This window comes from Pelodiscus sinensis, chromosome 2 (genome assembly GCF_052426305.1).
Source record: "Pelodiscus sinensis isolate ZL-2025 chromosome 2, ASM5242630v1, whole genome shotgun sequence".
Lineage (NCBI taxonomy): Eukaryota > Metazoa > Chordata > Testudines > Trionychidae > Pelodiscus > Pelodiscus sinensis.
Window position 1 is genome coordinate 254159302 of NC_143053.1, and position 22247 is coordinate 254181548.

Consider the following 22247-nt stretch of genomic DNA (forward strand, 5'->3'; position numbering starts at 1 on the left):
CCTTAAAGCCACACATTGTTTGTTTAACCTTCCAGCGTTGACCTACTCCCCGAGTCCTGCTGCCATCCTTGCGCTATGACCCACTGTACTGAGCCTGTCCTTGCATTCTGCAAAGCACTAGGCATACTCATGACAATCTATTAAATAACAGCGTTTCAGTGAGCAGTGATTTCCCCCAACAGAAAGAGTTGCAGGAGATCTGCATTCTTTTGCCTGCAATCTGATGCAAGTAGCCAGGAAGATTTCCCAGGCATCCCATCATGTGCTTGCCTTATCTCCTCCCCCATGGACATACAGAGGAATGTCAAGAGCAGGCACCTGTACTGCAAGCATTGGGAGGTGGGACCGAAACCCAGAATTAACAGAAACTAAGAGAACGCAAACAAGAGCCAGCCTAAGTCAAAACACTGTGGTGTGATCCACAAGAAAGGAGCTTCTCTGCTACAAAAATCAGGGCCCCTCGCTAGGTTTAGGGACATTAGCTGATGCAGATAGGGCGAAGAGGATGCTGGTCTCTGTGTGGTGGGTGCCGATGGAATTTCCCCCACGGCTCTACAAAAGACAGTAAACATACCTCCCAGGTGCGACACTGTTACTTGGAAGCGAAGGCCTAGTAGCTGCAGATTCTACAAGTGTGTGCCCCATATTAGTCACAGTGCTATGAGGAAAAAACAAAAAAAACTCTACATAATAAAGTCCTAAATCTGGCACTGTCAGCGGTTTTACAGGGTGTGTGTTCATCACTGCCCTCTACTGAACAGAATGTCAGATCAGCTTATGTGCAGGTGATCATGTCTCCCCTCTTGGGGCCCGCCACCAGCAGAATAGGTAAGGTAAGCCAGAGTGCTACAGCACATACTACAGATCTCTCATGGGTTACAGCCGGTTAATCCATTCCAAGACGAGGTAAGACTGGTAATGATGACAATAGTGCTCTAACTGAGCCCAAACAAAGTATTTCCATTATGGAATTCCCTGGGTTGTTTGTATTCCCTAAAGAGAATAAAAATGGATCCCCTTTTACTTACAGAAAAGATCCAATAAAAATGCTATCAAAATAGCAATATAAAGATAGAATTTTTCATTTAATCTGTTCTGTAAGCAAAAGGAGATCATTGTTCACTCAGTGCATAGTCAACCTGTGGAACTCCTTACCAGAGGATGTTGTGAAGACTAGGACTTTAACAGGGCTCAAAAAAGAGCTAGATAGATTCACTGAGCTTGAGTCCATCAATGGCTATTAGCCAGCATAGGTAGGAATGGTGTCTCTAGCCTCTGTTTCTCTGGAAATGGATGACAGGAGAGGGATCACAGATGATTACCATTGTGTTCCCGCCCTCTGGGGCATCTGGCATTAGCCACTGTCAGCAGACAGGATACGGGGCTAGATGGACCTTTGGTCTGACCCAGTATGGCTATTCTTATGAAATATTAATATTACGGGAGTGAACAGTGCCAACTTAGCTAACAATGGCTCTTGCAGTGTTTGGCATTGTTCAGTGTACATGTAGCTATCTAAATATTTTCCTTACATAGCTGTGTTAGCTATGCGTGCTAGAGAGCTGGAGCAATTTGAACAACATGCGGATAATATACGGCTTTGCCATCTGAAAGCACAAAAACTTGTTTTGAGGATTTACAAATGAGAGCATCAAAATCACAGGGGTCATACCTCTGGAGACACTTCTACTGCATAATAAACCACGGCTCCAAAATCCAGGCTGTAACAACAGAGTGAGAGGAAGTATTCTAGCTGCAGGAGCTGTGTGTCGTTTCTAAGCTATGAGCCAATGCAAAACAATGTGCTCACAACACACAAAAGACTGTGATCCTGTTTCCGTTAAGTCAATGCAAAACCCTACTATTGACAACAAAGGAAGCAGGATCAAACCCAACAAAAATGGCTAACATTTTTGTTTAATTACCACCTATTTGCTTCAACTACAACTGGTGCATGAGTTTTCAAGCAGATTTTATGAAAACCTTACACTAACTGCCTGAGTCTCAGTTGCAAAGGTCACTTTTTACCACACTAAGGGTATGTCTAAACTACATGGCTCCATCGACGGAGACATGTAGATTAGGCTGATCGGAAAAAGGAAATGAAGCCGCGATTTAAATAATCGCGGCTTCATTTAAATTTAAATGGCTGCTGCGCTGAGCCGACAAACAGCTGATCAGCTGTTTGTCGGCTCAGCGCGCTAGTCTGAACGCTCCTGCGCCGACATGAAAGCCCTTTATCGACCTCCCCGGTAAACATCATCCTACGAGGCATAACGGGGAGGTCGATAAAGGGCTTTCAGGCCGGCGCGGGAGCGTCCAGAGTAGCACGCTGAGCCGACAAACAGGTGATCAGCTGTTTGTCGGCTCGGCGCAGCAGCCATTTAAATTTAAATGAAGCCGCGATTATTTAAATCACGGCTTCATTTCCCTTTGCCAATCAGCCTAATCTACATGGCTCCGTCGACGGAGGCATGTAGTTTAGACACACCCTAACAGTGCACAGGAGCCTTTAAGTAACAGCTAACATAATTTACTCCCATTTGTATTGCACCTTCACACAGTGTCACAGTGTTGTAAAACAGCCCAAATATAAATGAGAATTGGGCCTTGTATTTGTTGCAGGACGATAAAGGAAAACACAAGGACAGCTCCTTAGGCAGGGTTGGTTGGTGGGTACTCAAGAAAACCAACATACTGGATGTCTTAAATCTAATTTCTGTGATAAAATTCTACATGAAGAAGCTTTATTTATTTACACAGCACACAACTGATGTATAACTTACTAGCAGATTTACCCGGTATTACTCAGTCCTTAACGTAAATAAATTATGTTTTCTTCATTTAAATCTTTGTTCTAGGGTGGGGCTGGGGATGAGGGATTCAGTATGCAGACTACCCTGGGAAGAGGGCAACACCAGCCCCCTCTCACTAAAGCAATTTGGGGCCAGGTAAGAAGCACCTGTTTGCAGCTGCCGCAGGCATAGCTAGGGATACATGTCACCTGGCTGGGGAACAGAAAGACTCATGAACAGACACACAGAAAAACTCTCTGAAATATATAGTAGATAGCTGTCCCTTTTACTACACCTGTCAAATCCATAATATCTGTGGATAAGTGGATCCTCCTGTGTCTCAGGACAAATGTCTAAGTGATAACATGCTTAAGAGATTCCCTTATAATGCAAACGAACTGTCACAGTCGTCATGAAGTTGCATTTGTGGTTCAGTATGGCTGACAGGAAACAGTATTCTTTTGAATAATTTTCAAATTTTTAAAGACTCAAATTAAATATTTCTTACCGAGCAGACCCAATCCTTCCTACATGATCACCCTCCGATGCTGGGGATTTGATTAGAGTAAAATTCTGCTCTTCTAAGTGCTCTGAAGATGGTGTGTCTGCAACATCTGAACTGCCTTCCTCAGTGGTCTCTTTCTTCTGATGCTGCTGGAGCAAAATATAAAGCCAATTGTGCTTTGTACAGCTTTGGCTCAGCTGCTGCAGCAGAACAGAACTGTTTCTATAGCTGATATGTTGCTTACAGATAGAGCTGTGTGCACCCCAGAGGTTATGTTTAGAAGGTTGCATGGGAATGTTTGGTTCCTGTCCATGTGAGGAAGTTTCTATCCCATAGGGTCCACTTTGAGATTCAGGTTTGAACACTTCCAGCCCCCCACCCCCCGCCAAAAAAAAACTGAAGTGAATCAACCGAAATACCAGAGTTTCATAGCAAATCACAATCATGGCCCACACAATTCATGTGCACTCTGCTCCAAGTTCTTTCTCTCAGGTACTTACATGTCTCCCAATACTGCAGTTTTTTAACATCTCATGCTCTTTAATGTAATTATCATGACACCCCTGTGAAGTAGGACAGAGCTAGTCTCTCAATTTTACAGATGGGGAACTGAGGCACAATGAGGTTATGTGACTTGCCTAAAGTCCCCCAGGAAGTATTTGGTGGAGCAGAGAATTAAACTCAGGTCTCTGAAAATCTAGGACAGTGTCCTAGCCATTTGACCATCCTGGCTCCCGTAGTTCACAGGAGGCTATAAGACTTCCCAGTGCAGAAGAACACAATAGCCCAGGAAGGCTATGAAAGTTTTACTATATTATATTAGTCTGATAACAAAATAATCCAGAGATAAGTAGATGAGAGGACTAATTGCTCCTTATCTGACACCAATGCAGCTTTCTTTCCAGCTGCAAGCTAACAACCAATATCACTCTAAGTTTTGAGTTTTCTACATTTTGGCTACTTTGTGCCACAGCTTTTATAGTATTTACATGTGGCTTTTCTTTGCCATAACTCAGCTTTGAAGATCATATTGCAAAGCTTAGATGTCACTTATCCTCATATTAACGAGCCTTGTGGATAAGGGAGAAGCGGTGGATGTCATATACCTAGACTTTAGTAAGGCATTTGATACGGTCTCGCATGATATTCTTATTGATAAACTAGGCAAATATAACTTAGATAGGGCCACGATAAGGTGGGTGCATAATTGGCTGGATAACCGTAGTCAGAGAGTTGTTGTTAACGGTGCTAAATCCTGCTGGAAAGGGATAGCAAGTGGAGTTCCTCAAGGGTCTGTTTTGGGACCCGTACTGTTCAATATCTTCATCAATGATGTAGATATTGGGATAGAGAGTACGCTTATTAAGTTTGCAGATGATACCAAACTGGGTGGGGTTGCAACTTCTTTGGAGGATAGGGACATAATTCAAAATGACCTTAGCAAGTTAGAGAAATGGTCAGAGGTAAACAGGATGAGGTTTAATAAAGAGAAATGCAAAGTGCTCCACTTAGGAAGGAACAATCAGTTCCATACATACAAGATGGGAAGCGACTGTCTAGGAAGGAGCATGGCGGAAAGGGATCTAGGGGTCATAGTGGACCACAAGTTGAATATGAGTCAACAGTGTGATGCTGTTGCAAAAAAAGCAAATATGATTCTAGGTTGTATCAACAGGTGTGTTGTAAGCAAAACTCGTGAAGTCATTCTGCCGCTCTACTCTGCACTAGTTAGGCCTCAGCTGAAGTACTGTGTCCAGTTCTGGGCGCCACATTTCAAGAAAGATGTGGAGAAATTGGAAAGGATACAGAGAAGAGCGACAAGAATGATTAAAGGTTTAGAGAACATGACCTATGAAGCCAGGCTTCATGAACTGGGCTTGTTTAGTTTGGAAAAAAGAAGATTAAGGGGGGACATGATAGCGGTTTTCAAATATCTAAAAGGGTGTCACAAGGAGGAAGGAGAAAATTTGTTCCTCTTGGTTTCTGAGGACAGGACAAGGAGTAGTGGGCTTAAAGTGCAGCAGGGGAGGTTTAGATTGGACATTAGGAAAAAATTCCTAACTGTCAGGGTGGTCAAACATTGGAATAAATTGCCAAAAGAGGTGGTGGAATCTCCCTCTCTGGAGATACTTAAGAACAGGTTAGATAGACATCTGTCAGGGATGGTGTAGATGGAGCTTGGTCCTGCCTTGAGTGCGGGGGGCTGGACTCGATGACCTCTCGAGGTCCCTTCCAGTCCTATTATTCTATGGTTCTATGTTATCTCTGCCACGCAAAAGCTTTGAGGAAATGTCACACAGGTGTGGTGGAAACTCAGAAAAAGTCTCCCTGATAGTTACCTCTGGCATAGGTGGAAGCTACTGAAGCAGCTGAGTGCTGGTATTCTGAGTTAGCAGAAATCTCTGATTAAGTGGAGGAAAGAAGCATTTTTTAAAATGTGAACAAAATTGCCTCCAGGAGCTGCTGTTACTATTAGTATCTTTTGCTAGGTTTACCTGATGTGTGAGCAGTCCCATCTCCTGCTCCAACTCCTTAATCTTAGCTTCTCGTTCAGCCACCATCTGTTGGAGCTGCCCTATGAGACTTTTCTGTTTCTGTGTTTCACTGTTCAAATGCTGTCCTAGATTCTGCTGGGACTCCTTATTCTTCTCGTCCTGCAGGCTCAGGTGCTTTAAGATCTCGTGCATTTCCTTCTGCTGGTTCTGGTGAAGCAGAAATGACAGGCAGGGCATTATCTTTTGTGTATGGTGATCATTAAGCATGCATAAAATGGTGTTTCCTGTTTACATCTACCCCCAAGTAAGGCACACATATTGGTATCACGACAGGTTGAACCTCTCAAATCTGGAACTCTCTGGTCTGGCAACATCCGTGGTCCAGTAGGACCTCGGATGTTGCTTAACCATAGAGCACCAGAGGCAGCAGCAGGAACCAGTTAAGACAATGCGAGGGATGGGAAGCCCAAACTGGGCCAGGCATCAGCTGGGGAACCCCCAACATCAATGAGACCAGATATAGCCTGGGAGCCAGAATAGCCATTGTCAGCTGGGCCAGGCTGCTGGGGAGTCCTGGCCCCAGCCAGGCAACCCCCAGTTGCAGTGGAGCTGCTGGCAGCAGGAGGCCCAGCCAGGAAATCTCCAGCAACAGTAAAGCCGATGGAAGTCGGGCAGCCCCTGCCAGGAACCCCAAGAAACTCCTCTGGTAGGGGCAAGCGGCTCCACCGGGGAACCCCAGTGAATCATCAGTGGCAGCAGGGCCAGCCCTAGCAGCAGGGTAGGGAGGCCATGTAGTCCGCGCTGGGAACCCTGGGGGATGCTGGGGCAGCTTGCAGACAACAGCGTGGGAAACCCAAACTAGGCCAGCAGGGCAGGGAGCCCCAGAGAGAGAAGCCTGGGAGCCAGCAGCTCGCAGGGGAGCACAGCCCTGGTCCGGCATACTCTCTGGTTTGGGACCGCTCAGGTCTCGAGGGTGCTGGACTGGGGAGGTCCAACCTGTAGTGCAATACATAGCCAGAATCCATATTTCATAGTATTAATATATCGCACCAAACTCATCCCTGATGTAAGTCCATTAAAGGCAGTGATGTTACTCAAGGGATAAATTTGGTCTACCATGTTCTAAGCTACAACTCTAATAGCGTCTTGGGACCAGCTTGACTGTCAAGTACTTTCAGCATCTGTCCACTGCAAGGATTTCACACTTTGCAGAATGAAAAGCAACATGCTACAGAGTGAGCTAACTCAGTACTCACAGGCTTTGATCCGGTAAGGCCCTGCCTAGTAGATGGAAGGGTGTGCACGTCAGTTGGGCAAGGGTGAACACAGCCCACATGCAACAAGTAAGGTTCAGTATTTGGCAAAGTTCTACACAAATAGTGATAATAAGGCTTAAAACTCCTTAAGGATCATACTAAAAAGTAGTGGGGCCTGGGCAAAGAATGTTCTCTTCTTATCCCCATTTTGCAGATGGGAAAACTGACACACAGGTCTGAGACTCCCTAGATTCCAATCTCACTAGGTGACCCTGGATTCTGACGGCCAGCCTACGCCTTATTTCAGAGGTGCTGAGCATTTACAGATCCAGCTGAAGTCAGCAGGAGCTGCAGGTGGCCTTGCACCTCTGGGAATCAGGTTTTATGTATCTCCATTGGGCAACAAAGAACTGAAGCACCCAGACTTAGTAGGTGTTCCTGACAAACATTGACCAAATGCCCAGGGTCATGCAGTGAGTCAGTAGCAGAGCTGGGAACAGAATGCAGAGAGTTTTGATTCCCAGTCCCCTTTCCTACCTACCAGATAACTCTGCCTCCACCTTTTATGACAATCCTGCTGGGCATTTCTTATGAGACATGCATCTCATAGCCACCTCCATGACAATAAATGCATCACCCTCCCCTTTGAACCAAGTCTAAATCTCGACCAGTCTCTGAAGCCAATTCAATATAAAATGCAGACGTTTTGGATCATTCTTAAATCTAGGATTGCTCCTGGATTTTACAGGTTCTAAGTATCCTAAGAGTATGTCTTGGTCACTGTGTAGTAGGATGCCTTCACTTTTGTGAATTACAAAAAGAACATCAATCCTATAATGCCCAGGATTGTACCAGTAAGGCATCTACGAGCTCGTCGTCATGCTTTCCTTTCTCCAGCAGTGTTAAGATTTGTCCTTTCAGAGTTTTCACTTCATTGGACAGCACTTTGTTCCTGGCTTTTGATGCATCCAGCTTTTTTTTCACCTCCTCATGTTCTTTCTGGAGAGTATTGTGTTTCTCACTGAGTTTCTGCAATTATATAAACAATGGGAAATGACAGAAGACATCAATCGTATCCTAGTCCACATTAAGGATGTAAATGCCCATTTAAAAAGTTAACTGGATAAATGATATAATTTTAATTGTTTAACTAGTTAGCTGAGGGCTGGTGCAGAGTGGCGGGGGTCCCGCAGTGGGGCTGCTACAGGCATAGGCTCCACGGCTGGGTTCCAGCCAGCTGGTGTCACCATGGGAGGGGTCTGCTCCAGACCTGGCTGGGTCTGCCATGCTGTCAGCAGGGGGCTGCTCCCACTGGACCCACCACTGCCAGAGTCCTCCATGCCAGGCCCTCCATGGGCATGAGGCTGCTCCTGCTGGCCCAAACCTCTGGTTAACCGGTTACCCCTGTAAGCACGCCTGTAAGGCTAATACTTACCAGGTATCCGGTTAACCTTTTATATCCCTAGCCTACAAGCATCTTCTCTCTTAAGGGAGTACAGGGAAGCACACTCAGTCCTTTGGAATCCAGAGCTGTGGGCTGGCTTGGCAGCCACAAAGTGACTCACCTCTGTGTAAACAGAAATATAGATATATTGATATTGCATGTTTCACTCATCACTCACTCACTGGCAGTGCAAGATATTTGTGCATTCAGAATCTGATTTGATTTAAGAGATTCAGTTTTTGCAATGAAACAAATTATAATTATATTTAGGTTGAACATTAGGAAAAACTTCCTTACTGTCATGGTGGAACACTGGAATAAATTGCCTAGGGAGGTTGTGGAATCTCCATCTCTGGAGATATTTAAGAGCAGGTTAGATAGACATCTATCAGGGATGGTCTAGACGGTCCTTGGTCCTGCTGTGAGGACAGGGGACTGGACTTGATGGCCTCCCGACGTCCCTTCCATTTCTGGTGTTCTATGATTCTATAATTTTGTATCAAAACTTGAAGCACTGTGTTCATTGTCTGCAATTTCCCCATAACTGAAGTGACTACACTGTTGATTAACATCCTCCTCTGAAGAATAAAGAGCTTCAAAATATAAATATATAAAATTATATATTATAAGTATACTGTAGACACTGGGCCAGATTCCAATCTCTGTAAAATCAGTGGAAATCTGGAGGAATCCCAGATCAGTAAACTTGGCACAAGCAAACACTATGGCTATGTCTACACTCGCGGCTTCTTGCGCAAGTAATATGCAAATGAGGCTAAGCGTGGAATATCGCCGAGCCTCATTTGCATACCTAATGAGCCACCATTTTTTTCAGAAGAGGCTCTTGTGCAAGAACGAGCGCCTACACTGCCCCTTCTTGCGCAAGAAAAACCCTCTTGCGCAATGCCATTCTTCCTGAAAAGTAATAGGTGTGACGGCATTGCGCAAGAGGGTTTTTCTTGCAGAAGAAGGGGCAGTGTAGACGCTCCTTCTTGTGCAGGAGCCTCTTCTGAAAAAAATGGTGGCTCATTAGGCATGCAAATGAGGTTCGGCGATATTCCATGCTTAGCCTCATTTGCATATTACTTACGCAAGAAGCCGCAAGTGTAGACATAGCTTATGTGTTTTAATGTAGCTAACTAATGTAAATGTATTCCTCTGGGAACAAAGGGAGTAGGGATGTTAAAACTGCGTGTAATCAATCAGCTAATCGAGTAGTCAATGGAATTTCCATGGACCACTCGATTAGTTGATAAGGGGGAACTGCAGACCCTGGGAGCTAACCCCGCTGCGGCTCTGCCTTTTAAATGTATTAAACAAGAGCCGCTGGGCTCTTAATACATTTAAAAGACAGAGGTGTAGTGGGGGGACCAGGTGCGAGCCAGGAATCAGCTGATTCCTGGCTCATGCCCGGTCCCAGCCACTGCACCTCGGCTTCTTAAATGTATTAAGAGCCTCCCCTCAGTCGTCGTCCCTGCATACACTGTGCTTCTGTTTTAAGTGTATTAAGAGCCTAGTGGCTTTTAATACATTTAAAAAGCAAAGGCACAGCATCCGGGACCAGGCACAAGCCGGGAATCAGCTGATCCCCAGCCTGTGCCCGGTCCCCTGCTAGCCTCTGCCTCCCCTGCCCCCCTCTGAGAGCCCACTTATATTTAGCCCCAGGTGGGTGTGACAGTGCTCCATCCCTTCTCTCGCACACCCACACAAAAGGAGGCAAAGTTCTTGCATATTATGTGTTAAGTGCAAGTATATCGCAGCTCTCTGGGACTTACCTCCAAGGCTTCTTTCTTTTCTTTTTCCAAGCTGCGAATCCGTAACAGGTTTTTCTCTTGGGCGGACAACTTGCGTGGTTCTGTAAGGGCCAGCATTTCCTCATCAACATTATTCACCGATGCTCTGCTCTTGCTCTGACTCAACTGATTCTCCAGCTCTCGAACCTACAGGATAATGTAAAAACACATCAGGATGTAATTCTGGCCTTGGCTTGCATGCATTGTTTCTACTGAAGTCAAAGACAGTCTCACATCCAAAGGCAGGATCTGGTCCAGAAAGGATCGTCATGTCTAGTTAGTGTCATTACAAATCACAGTTAACTAGCACTGCGGCAGGGCTCACTCTTTCAAATTTCCATTCATAGATCCCTATGCCAGGCAGGCAAAGCCAGAGAGAGGAAGGAAAGACACATTTTGCCCACAGAAAAGCTGGAGTTTTAGTCAATGAAAATGATCAAGTCCTTGTTCAGTTGCATGCACCTAACAGGAGTGGAGTGATAGCACACAAGAAAACAACCAGAGAGAAACCATATGTCCTGTGTCAGCAGCTTGTCTACATTTCCCAAGTGGAAGTAAGGTGGATGAAACCTCTCAGAAGTAATGGAGAGTTAAAGATGTCACTAGACGGTTCATTGCTAAGCATCTTGGAAACAGGATGATAATGAAAAAGTGCAGGATTCCCAACACCAAATGCAGATGAAGCTTGGAATAGTTTAATTAATGTAACGCAGAATTTCCTAAGGTGGGCATATATAAAAAAAAACACACCAAAAACTCAAATCTCAGATTTAAATGTATTGCAAAGCCATTTATTTTAATGTCCATTTGTCTGAGCACTAAATGACTAATCATTTATTTGTATTAAATAATTTTTCTATACTTGGCAACATGCTGCAAGCAAGTGCTGCTGCTACAACTAGCTAAAATTAAGAATTAAATAAATTAGGGACTAGCAATCTTTCTTCTTCATTCACTCCCTTAGTCAGTCACAACAAAAAAGTAGCAAGGTTACCAACAGGGCCCCTGCACCTGACACTGCAAGAATTTAAAGGCAGAAATCAAACTTAAAAAATTATATTTTCTAAACAAATCAACTTCCTCCAATCCCCCAGAATACATGTCAAGATTTTACTTAGTTTTTCTTTAAGGCATGAGTTTACCAATATGATGATAGCATCGTGCTTGTAACACTATCATGAAAACTTACCAGTCAATCACAAAATTTAGAACCACTAACTAAATGTAAAATAGTGATAGAAATGTAGCCGTGTTAGTCTGGTGTAGCTGAATCAAAAAACAGGACTATGTAGCCCTTTAAAGACTAACAAGATGGTTTATTAGGTGATGAGCTTTCGATCTGAGGAAGTGGGTCTGGCCCATGAAAGCTCATCACCTAATAAACCATCTTGTTAGTCTTTAAAGTGCTACATAGTCCTGTTTTTTTATTTAACTAAATGTAAGTTAAGGTAGGAAGGGATCTGAAAGGTCTTTAAGTCCAGCCCCTGAATTGAAGCAGGACCTGACCTGTTCTTAATATCTCCAATGAGTTGGAAAATAATTGATCACCATCCTCTTTATAACAGCCCTGAACAGCTAAAAACTTATCAAGTTCCCTGTTTTTTTAACCTTTCCTCATAAATCACATTTTCTAAATCACTGATCATTTTTGTGCTCTCCTCTGGACTCTCTCCAATGTGTCCATATCTTTCCTAAACGAGAAATATAGAAATGGACACAGTACTCCAGCTGAACCCCCACCAGTGCTGAACGGAGCAGGACAATTACCTCCTTGTTACTCCAGAATATTAGCCATGTGTGTATGTGACAACACTACTTGCCTAGCACTGACTGCAACTTATGGAAAACAACAGAGCTAGTGATATTTTACTTGCTCATCAGAAGAAAAACAAAAACTCACCACAGATGAATGGATAGGTGAGATTCGCAGGACTGCACTATACAATATGTGCATGTTCAAAATGTCATAATTTCAACAAATATGGATGCCCAGTATGTGCCTGCAAGTTACACTCAGCTCTAAATGCCCAAAAGATAACTTTACATACAGATTAAAAAAAGAGCCAGAGTAGTAACTTACCTTGCCTTGCAGAACAAGGATTTGCTGGGCCCGTCCACGCCAACTCCCAGAAATGGTCAAGAGATTTTGAATATTCACATCTTCACCAACTTCACTTGCTAAAAGCTGTGAATGAGCCATGAATATTAATAATGAGACTGGGCTATGTGTGTATAAATGTGGCCCTTCTCCCAGCAACTACAAAATGCTGAATTTATACACATAATTATTGTATCCCACTGGCACCTATAACTCCTATTCAGCCCATATAAAGCAAGCTCCATACTACAACAGAACACTGTTTGTGACCAGATTTTGGTTTCACTTGGAACCAAAAGTACCAACAAATTCTTGCTGAAATGGGTATTTAAATACAATTCAATATTAAAGAGGCCACAGTGAATCAAGATGGTCCTAAATTGCTCTGAAGCCCCAGGCCAGCAAATAACTAAGCATGTGCTTAACTATAAGCATAGTTTAAATCCCATTGATTGAATAAGATTTAAGACTGTGCTGGCTGAACAGAGATGCATTTAGGCACATGCTTAATGTTAATCACAAGTTTAATTGGTTTGTTGAACTGGAGAATAAACATCTTACAGGATTCAGCACAGTGCTATCAATAGAAATATTGGAACATAACAGTGGCATTGGTAGACCAGGAATTCCATGTAGCTCAGTGTTCTCCACGTTAGAATCCAATTACTGTTATCACCGCTCTTGTGCCTTCTTTCCTGAGGCACCAAGGAGGCTAATCAAAGCCAAGAGAAAATGAAGCGCCATTCTTGATTTAACAAACTGCCTCCTTACAGAAACCAGGCTCAGATGACAATATTATGCATTACAAGAGGTGAACTAGTACCTTTTGCATCATCTTTAGTTCCTGTTTTGTGGTTTGGAGCTGATTGCGATACTCCATTGCTTTAAAGTTGGCTGCAGATAATTTTTCTTGCAAAGCTTTCAACTCTGGACTTTCAGGCTTTGAGAGAGAAAAATGTGTTTGATTAGGATGGAAAACCACTCTAGAAAACAGAACTGACTGCCCGAAAGGACAATATGTGACTGTGATGTGTCAGTCTACAAATAGCTCCTGGCTGGAGAAGACAGAGGGACACCTTTTATCACAGACTGAGTGCAATCCCTCCTTAGGATTCCAAGTCCTAGTCTGCCTGTTCACCTTGCCTGTGTAACAGTGGATTGTGCTTTCTCTAATAATAAGGATACATCATGTGACTCCTCAAAAGTGCTTCTGCAAATAATAATGAATTAAACTTCAACATTGATGTGAAACAGGTAACTATTACTACCCCCTTTTACAGATGGAGAAACTGAGGCTTCAGTGGTTTGCCTTGGATCCCACAGTCAGTCTTTGGCAGAGTCAGGAACAGAGCTTAGATCTCCCTGACTCCAAATCCTATGTTTTTTTGCCTCAGGTTCATCTTGCCTCTCCAACCATCTTTCTACTAGACTCCCAAAGCTGCCAAAGAACCCTTTAACTTGTGTTATTGAAAGAAAATAAAAACAAATCATGATGATGGAAGTCAACAGGGACTTCTTAGAATTAACAATTTTGTTTCTTTTAGGTATGCAAATAATGATCAATTTCCCTATAGCCCCCATAGTTACAACAGTACATGGTAGATCATAGCTTTCTTTGTGAGCTTTGCAGCTGATATGTATTATAACCCTCTTTTAACTTGAGGCACAGTAAAGACGCAGCAGGGAGAGAGGGAAGATCAACTGACAAGGTCACGACACCTTTTCTTATCCAATGCAATAACTATACCACTCAGACTCACAGATTATAACACCAATGGCAGGAACAGATGATTTCATCATGATGAAAGAGATTGCACAACAGAAAAGAAAAATGATTAGTTGTCGTTTTGAATTTTTCTATAAAACGTAATTCATACCAAATTTCCTTCCATTATCTTCAGCGTCGACTGCTTGATTCCTGAGTCATTGCCACCAAGAGACTGAATTTTTCCCATCGCTGTTAGTAGCTGAAACACACACACATATATTGTGGAATGCATACTGTGATCAGAGCATATCTCCATGGAATATTATGCAGAAGAATAACAACCTCCAAAGGGTGTGTAGCTTTTAATTGCTCCAGCAAAAATGTCTTCATCTTCCACCAAATTTTCAGAGTAGCCAAATAAATACACAATTCAAAAAACACATAATTCAATCTTCCCTGAAAGAAGCTGTGCTATTTTACTAAGAGAAAGAACCACAACCAGTTGCTGACTTGCAATTGTGGGATCAGTCATCAAATGTGGACACCATGGAGGGATGCTCACAAGAAACAAGTATCTATGGTACCTAAATGTAGCTCAAGTCCAGTGGAGATCGAGGCCTAGGAATAGAATATCCTATGATGATGCCCCAATCTAAATTCGTCTCCTCAACAAAATGCTGAATCCCAATTCACCCATTTTTTAAGAAAATCTTGCAATAATTAATAAAACAAACTATTTTACCTCATCTTATGACTCGACAGGTATTTTAAAGGGGGAAAAAACTTTGATGTGTAATGCATCATGGCTGAGCTTTAGGAATAATGTTAGCATGTCCTTTGTTTAGCTGAGACAGCTCTACAGATCTGTGGTCTCTTTCTCCAAGATGGGCAGAAATAATTCCCACCAAAAAACAGCCACCCCAGAAAACATAACTTGAATATTGCTGTGGACAAGCACCTGCATTTCTAGATACAAATTAGTATTTCTAACGCATTTCATGAGTCTCTGGCTCGTACCTCATGTCATCTTTCCAGTGAGGATGGAAAGTGCTAAGACCATGGTGTTCAACACACTAGCCACTGGCCACATGTGACTATTTGGCTGGTTGAGTGTGGCTAGTTCACTATAGCAGTAACCACTATAGTGGCTACTGCTTCAGAACTGGTCAGACAATACAGTGCTAGGAGAATTACCCCATCTGTCCTCCCAAATACAGGGATAAAAGAATCTTCAGCAAGAGCTGATACTGTAATAAACTAGGCAGTAGCAACAAGAATCAAAATTTCTCAAGCAGATATTGCCTTCAGAAAGCTACTGGCCTGATTTTGAGGTTCTACTGTGAGAAAATAAGAGGCCTTACTTCTTTTTCAAGCTCTTTGACTTTGTTATTCAGCTGTTTCACTTTGGCTTTTTCACTCTCTGTCTCAGCAGTTAGCTCACGATTCTTCTTGGACAGTTCAACAATTTTAGTAGCTGCAACATCCCCTGCTAAACCAGACATCCCTGAAGGGAAGAAAAAAATACATAAAACGAAGGGAAAATCTTAGATGCAATAGCCAGAATAACTGCTGTTTCTGTTCTCTGCCAAGAGCATACTGTGTTTTTATGGCCTAACCTTCACTCATATCTGTACTAAGCACAACTACCTGGCTAAAGAGAAAGGACATAGCTAAGGGGAGAGAGGCATTCATGATCCAACTCATGTCACTTAGCCCTGTAAGCGCTCAGCCAGGGCATGTCTAGACTAGGAAATTATTTTGAAAGAATTTATTTTGAAATAACTCCCAAAATAATAATTTTGAAATAGCATATCCATACTACGGGGAAGCCTTGAAATTAGTCCAAAGCAGGCTCTGTTAATGGTGGACCTGCTACCTTGACTTAGAGTCCCAGGAAACATTGGGGAATAATTAGTCTGAATTACTCTGGGGAGTACTTACTTTGAAATAGCAGCACTGAAGCTATTTTGAAATAACTATTTTGAAATTAGCATTATTCCTCATGGAAAGAAGGAGTTATTATTTTGAATTAACCAGCCCATTATTTCGAAATAACAGGCTTGGTAGTGTGGATGCTTCACTTGTTATTTTGAAATAAGGGGTGTTATTTTGAAATAACCCCCTGGTGTAGACCAGGGCACAATATCTTAAGGTGCTGCTACAGGCAACATCTCTGGCATAAAACATAGGCCCTTTCCACTTGTGGTCATAAATGCCTTGTCCATGATAAACTATTACCCATATTTTGACAAATACCAAGAAGAATGCAGCTGCACTAGAAACAGTAATGGAGTAAGCACTAGTATAGACAAGGCTCAGCTGGTTTGTTCACAGGATTGTGAGACCCTGTTCTGAGTAGGTTTTCATGACGTGGTAGTGAAAATGTCAATGCCCTGTTTGGGCTGCAGCTTAGCACTGGAGCAGCTACTGAATCAAAGGTATTGGTTTTGCTATTTCCCTTCACTACCCTAAAGGGTTAGAATCCTGGCTGCACACCAAATGGGTAATTACAGTGTGCCTGTTTAAACACCCCTTGTGCTTTCCAAGGGGTTCTTAATAGCTGCACAATGTTATTACACACTGTCAAACAAATGATACGTTCTTCCCCAGAGTTGGAGATAAAGTAATCTCTGTATACCATTCAAACTGTCAAGTCACCTAAGTGACCAAAAGATGCTATGTACAAGTACAATCATCATTTAGAAAATATGCAAGAATATCTCTAGCTCTGCACAGGAATATACAGGAAGTAAAGACCCTGAGTGGTAACTCTGCAGCAGGGTATATGAGGATTTCATTGGACTACTGCCATGAGTTGCCAAACCCCAAGGCTGAGCTCTGCTGATCTGCTCCCCTCAGTGTTCTCAGCTTTGTGATGACCTGTTTGCTAATGTCTGTAAGGACACTGAGTCTCGTACACTGCATGAATGCTGATGAAGCGTAAGTAACCCAATTAATTCTAAATCTCTTATGAAAACGCTATGCCTTGTACAACCCTATTTACTTCAAATGGTTTACACAGAATGTGGGCCAGGGGAGAATGTGACCCAACGTTACAATTTAAAATCCTGGCAAAGAAATAATATCTCTGTATCATCCTTGTTCTTTCGATCTGATGTAACACTTCCTCCCGTGTCTGGGAACTATTACTCCTCCTCTTCATAATAATAATTAACAATTTGTCATAATTATTATAATAAAAATAAACAAATAGCATTTTTGTGCAAGAGTCTTAAAGTGCTTAATACCTTTGGCTAAGGCTTGTTATCTCCATATTACAGATATGGAAACTGAAGTTCAGAGGACAGATTTTTAAAGGCATTTAGATATCTAATTCCCATTCAAATAAATGGGCATTAGGCACTTAAATACCTTAAAAATCTGGCCAAGGGTAATTCTTGCTCAAGGCTACCGTGTGAATCAGCTGCAGAGGCAGAAACAGAATTCAGGAGTCAGAGCTCTCAGTTTCTAGCTCTAACCTTTAGACATACTGACTTTGGCTATTAAATATAAGATGTAAGGGATAATAAAGCTTGACAGTATAAGCTACACATGATTCAGTCGTGCTTATTGCAGATATTCACTTGTCCTATTTCAGGCGCTTCAGGGGGTAGCCAAGTCAGTCTGTTACAGAAAAAAACAACAAATGGTCTGGTAGCACTTTATAGACTAACGAAACATGTAGATGGTATCATGAAGAAGTGGGCTGTGCCCATGAAAGCTCATGATACCATCTACATGTTTCGTTAGTCTATAAAGTGCTACCAAACCATTTGTTGTTTTTGTCCTATTTCAGTCATTGCAGCTACTCTGGGCAACAATGACACCCGGTGGAAGAAGCTAGGACTGCATGTCTAAATTGTTAAGTACAAAGTACAGTACCATTTAAAAGCTTAACAGTTTTATTTGTGGCTCCCCCCTTTGCAAGGGCCCCAATAGTGGGTGATACAAGCATTTAAGCAGGGCAGAAATGCAAAATGAGGACTGTAACACAAAATAACAGAGGAAGAATTTAAGAGACTGTGGGAGTTCATGTCTCAGATGACTGATGTGCTTCCTGTAAGATACAATAAATAAAGAATAACATTTTGCCTTTTATACCACCCCTTACCTGAGAATCTCAAAGCTCCTCTACTAACATCTACTAATCCTTAGAGTACCCTTCCTTCTGATGTAGGGAAATACCATTATTTCTGTTTTACAGATGAGGACACAGAGGTTGAATGACTTGTTTAGGACCACATACTAAGTTAGTGGCAAATCCAGCACTAAAACCCATTCTCCTGGACCATACCCACAACTTCCATCTCATCTGAGAGATCTGAATTTACCACATCCCTAGCTAGAGTTTATTAAGGAGGAGGGAAAATGACAACAGGAGCATGTAATGACAGTAAGACTGAAAAAGCAGTAGTTAACAAGCCCAAATTTTAATTTATAGAAGAGATAACAAAAATCATAGAAATAGTGAGAGATGTTAATAGGAAAAGAACTACATACTTGGAGTGATGATACTAAAGGCACCTATGTGGTTTCACTCATGGTGACATGGTTGCTTTCTACCTCTGGAGAAGTTCCTAGCACATCCTCCACAAGCATATGTGAATAAAACTCAGTAGTATCATAATAAAGATTCAGTGACAGTAACACCAAAGACAAAGGTTAGGAGCACAACTTCTAATCCCACCACTAGCTCCATGATGTCCCACTTTAGCTGGAATAGGCCCATATAAGTTGCCTGAGATGAGAGACCTGCTGTAGCCTAAATGAAGGCCTGTCTCAGCTGGCAGAAGATGCTTTTGGTAATCAAAAGAAGAGACCCTCTGTAGTCAGGGATAAAGGCCCAAGAGAGCACACTAAAGAGAGTTCTGGGGGGGTACAGTGAAAGGACATGAGCCGTTAGTGGACAAGGCCCAGTACATCCCTAAAAGGATTCAGCAGGGAAAAAAGAAGAATACACAGGCAGCACAGAAACATTTTTCCTCACTTGACTAAAAGAACAGAGGGCTGCCCAGATGCATCTCACTGACCATGAGTACACACGTGCTGCTTTTTGATCCACTTCTTTAGTCATTTTAAAGGTTGTCTAGCCTGAAGTCAGTGGCCTCGCTCTCCCTGGTGCCATGGCAGTTGCTAGGATCAGTACAGAGTGGAAGAAAGCCTAAATTTGATACCACCATTCCCAAATAATTTCTGATGCTCAGGAAAAAGGACTCTCACATGACTGTACAAAAACCCTAAAATACAACAGCAACCAAGAGAAAGAGGGTCCTTGAACACCCCTCTATGATATAGCTGAGAGCTAGACAGCTTCAAACCTTTCAGGCAGTTAATCCTTTTTAAAAAGCTTTAATTCATCAGACCCAGAGCCCTCAGTTTCCCTCACTCTCTCCTATAGCATCATTGCAGGGGAATTACTACAGCCCTAATGCTGCAGGGAATGATTTTTAAAGGGTTGAGCACTTGCAACTACAATGAAGTCAATGGAAGCTGAATGCTCACTAGTGCTGAAAAGCCCCAGTAACTCCTGCAGGCTGGGTAGTGCTAAGTGGAAGGGCTACAGGTGCAGAGCGCTGGGAGCAGCAGCATGAAACAAGTGAAGAGATGGTATATGAAATCATTGCTATGAGCATTACTTAAGCTCACTATTAACTATCCTGTTAGCAGCCCTTGTTATGAGCATCAAGCAAACACAAGTTCCTACAAGATGGCCTGTCACATTGCAGGGATGAGTCTGTACATTTGGTCCATTTACCTTTGAGGGCTAATCTTTCCTCCTCTAGTCTCTTTTGGAGCTGCCTGATTTCAAAATCTCTCTCCTTCACCAGTTTGTGCAGTCTGCCATTTTCATCTACGATCTCTCGAAGCTGATCCCGAAGCTGCTCGTTCCCATCCTCAGGCAACCTAGAACAAATCACCAGTCATGGCAGATGCCACTGTGATGAGCTTCAAATAAATGCTTCTAATAATAACATTAATAGCAAGTTTAATGAGACATAAAACTGTGTGCAATGAGCTATGTTCACTAGGGGTAAGCATGTTAACTGCTTAGACATTGAGGCTGTGTCTACACTGCACCCCTTTTCCGGAAAAGGGATGCAGATTAGACACTTCGGAATTGCAAATCCGCGGGGGATTTAAATATCCCCCGCGGCATTTGCATTTACATGGCTGCCGCTTATTTCCGGCTAGGGGATAAGCCGGAGAAAAGCGCCAGTCTAGACGCGATTCTCCGGAAAATAAGCCCTTTTCCGGAGGATTTCTTATTCCTACTGCCTCCTGGGATGAGGCATACCTGGGTTGTCGACAAATACCTTTGATGTCGGCAGGGGAGCGTCCAGACTATCGCGCTGAGCCGACAAACAGCTGATCAGCTGTTTGTCGGCTCAAAGCGGCAGCCATGTAAATTTAAATGAAGCGGCGATTATTTAAATCGCCGCTTCATTTTACTCTGTCGGGTAGCCTAATCTACATGCCTCTGTCGCCAGAGGCATGTAGTCTAGACGTACCATAAGATAGACACAGCCATGCAAAGGAGGCCAGATCCTGCCATCTTGAAGGAAAAAGTACAGGTCAGTGTTTCGGGCAATATCTTTAGATTATGAAACCTGAGGTTCATTCTTGTTCTGCCACAGACTTTCCTTGTGAGTGTGGGAAATCAAGTTATCTGTCTTTCCCAGATCCTTAAAGGTATTTAGGCTTCATGCTTCCACCAAAATCAATGGGAGTTAGAAGACAAAATCCTTTTGAGGCTATGGACCTCTGTGCCTCAGCTCCCCATCTGTAAAGTTAGGATGACAGAGTCACACTGTCAGGCGTAGCTCATGACCATGATTGCCAATCTCAGAGCAGACTATCAATAGACAAGGCAGGCACCCCAAACTAGTTGCATGTTCTATAATTAAATTTCACCAACCCAGCAACAAGTGTGAACTTCTAAAGCAGTGGTCCCCAACGCGGTGCCCGCAGGCGCCATGGCGCCCGCCAGGACATTTATGTGTGCCCGCTGAAACATCTGGGCTGGCCCCGCCCCCGCCACGCGGCACATTCATGGTGCTGGCTCCAGGCGCGTGACACATGGGCGGCCCCTCCCCTGGGCATGCGGCACATGCGCGGTGCCAGCCCGGGGTGCGTTGCCGGCCCCTGCCCTGGGCGCGCAGCACATGCGCAGTGCTGACCCCGGGTGCATGGCTCGTGGGTGGCCCCGCCCCCGGCTGCGCGGCGCATGCGTGGTCCCGCTCACGGATGCCCGGCATGTGAGCGGCTCTGCCCCCGGGCACCCGGCAGCCACGCAACGTTGGGGACCACTGTTCTAAAGCATTGTAACAGTCTTATCATGGAGTTACAGATAGGCATTTATCTTGTCTCCCAGACAAGTGGGACTTATTGATATGATAGATGGTGCTTAGACCACAAATCACAACAGTATTCAGGTTACTCTCAGTCCCAAAGGTCCAGTCACTTACCCCAGGTCAATTGTACTCAGATCTCAAACCAAATACAAAATCTTTAGCCAATCTTGCAATAAACTAATTAAAGATTTATTAACTAAGAAAGGTAACTAGAGTTCTTTGCAAGGTCAAAACAGGAAACATACACACAAAAATGAGCTGTAGTCTTAGATTTGAAAAGATAACATAAACTACTCCATGGCTGTGTCTAGACTGCATCCCTTTTCCGTAAAAGGGATGCAAATTAGACACATCGAAATTGCAAATGAAGCGGGGATTTAAATCCCCCCCGCTTCATTTGCATAAACATGGCTGCCGCTTTTTTCCAGCTCGGAGCTTTGCCGGAAAAAAGTGCCAGTCTAGACAGGGATCTTTCGGAAAATAAAGCCTTTTCCGAAAGATCCCTTATTCCTGTTTTTAAGAGGAACAAGGGATCTTTCAGAAAAGGCTTTATTTTCCGAAAGATTCCCATCTAGACTGGCGCTTTTTTCCGGCAAAGCTCCGAGCCAGAAAAAAGCGGCAGCCATGTTTATGCAAATGAAGCGGGGGGGATTTAAATCCCTGCTTCATTTACAATTGCGATGTGTCTAATTTGCATCCCTTTTACGGAAAAGGGATGCAGTCTAGACACAGCCCATATGTCCTTCAGGGGTGATCCATGCCAAGCAGCATGGGGAGCTCTTGCTTATGTGTAGGAATCTT

At 43.3% G+C, this 22247-nt stretch overlaps 1 protein-coding gene across 6 annotated transcripts in view; it reads right to left on the reverse strand.

Annotated features, from left to right (window-relative positions):
• The window catches only part of CCDC13 (coiled-coil domain containing 13), a 40235-nt gene that overhangs the window by 11785 nt on the left and 6203 nt on the right, over positions 1 to 22247 (reverse strand). For 4 of the 6 annotated variants that reach the window (XR_012900869.2, XM_075919754.2, XM_075919753.2 and 1 more), the window contains 10 exons: positions 19850 to 19998; positions 15456 to 15598; positions 14264 to 14353; positions 13210 to 13326; positions 12369 to 12473; positions 10271 to 10435; positions 7904 to 8080; positions 5796 to 6002; positions 3304 to 3449; positions 575 to 658 (listed from right to left, as the gene is read on the reverse strand). Coding sequence is in view for 5 of the 6 variants with exons in the window: in XM_075919754.2 (XP_075775869.2) it covers positions 575 to 658; positions 3304 to 3449; positions 5796 to 6002; positions 7904 to 8080; positions 10271 to 10435; positions 12369 to 12473; positions 13210 to 13326; positions 14264 to 14353; positions 15456 to 15598; positions 19850 to 19998 (1383 nt within the window). In the remaining variant the exon portion in view is untranslated. The remainder of the gene's footprint in view (positions 1 to 574; positions 659 to 3303; positions 3450 to 5795; positions 6003 to 7903; positions 8081 to 10270; positions 10436 to 12368; positions 12474 to 13209; positions 13327 to 14263; positions 14354 to 15455; positions 15599 to 19849; positions 19999 to 22247) is intronic. The other 2 variants (XM_075919755.2, XM_075919756.2) reach the window with 2 other exon arrangements.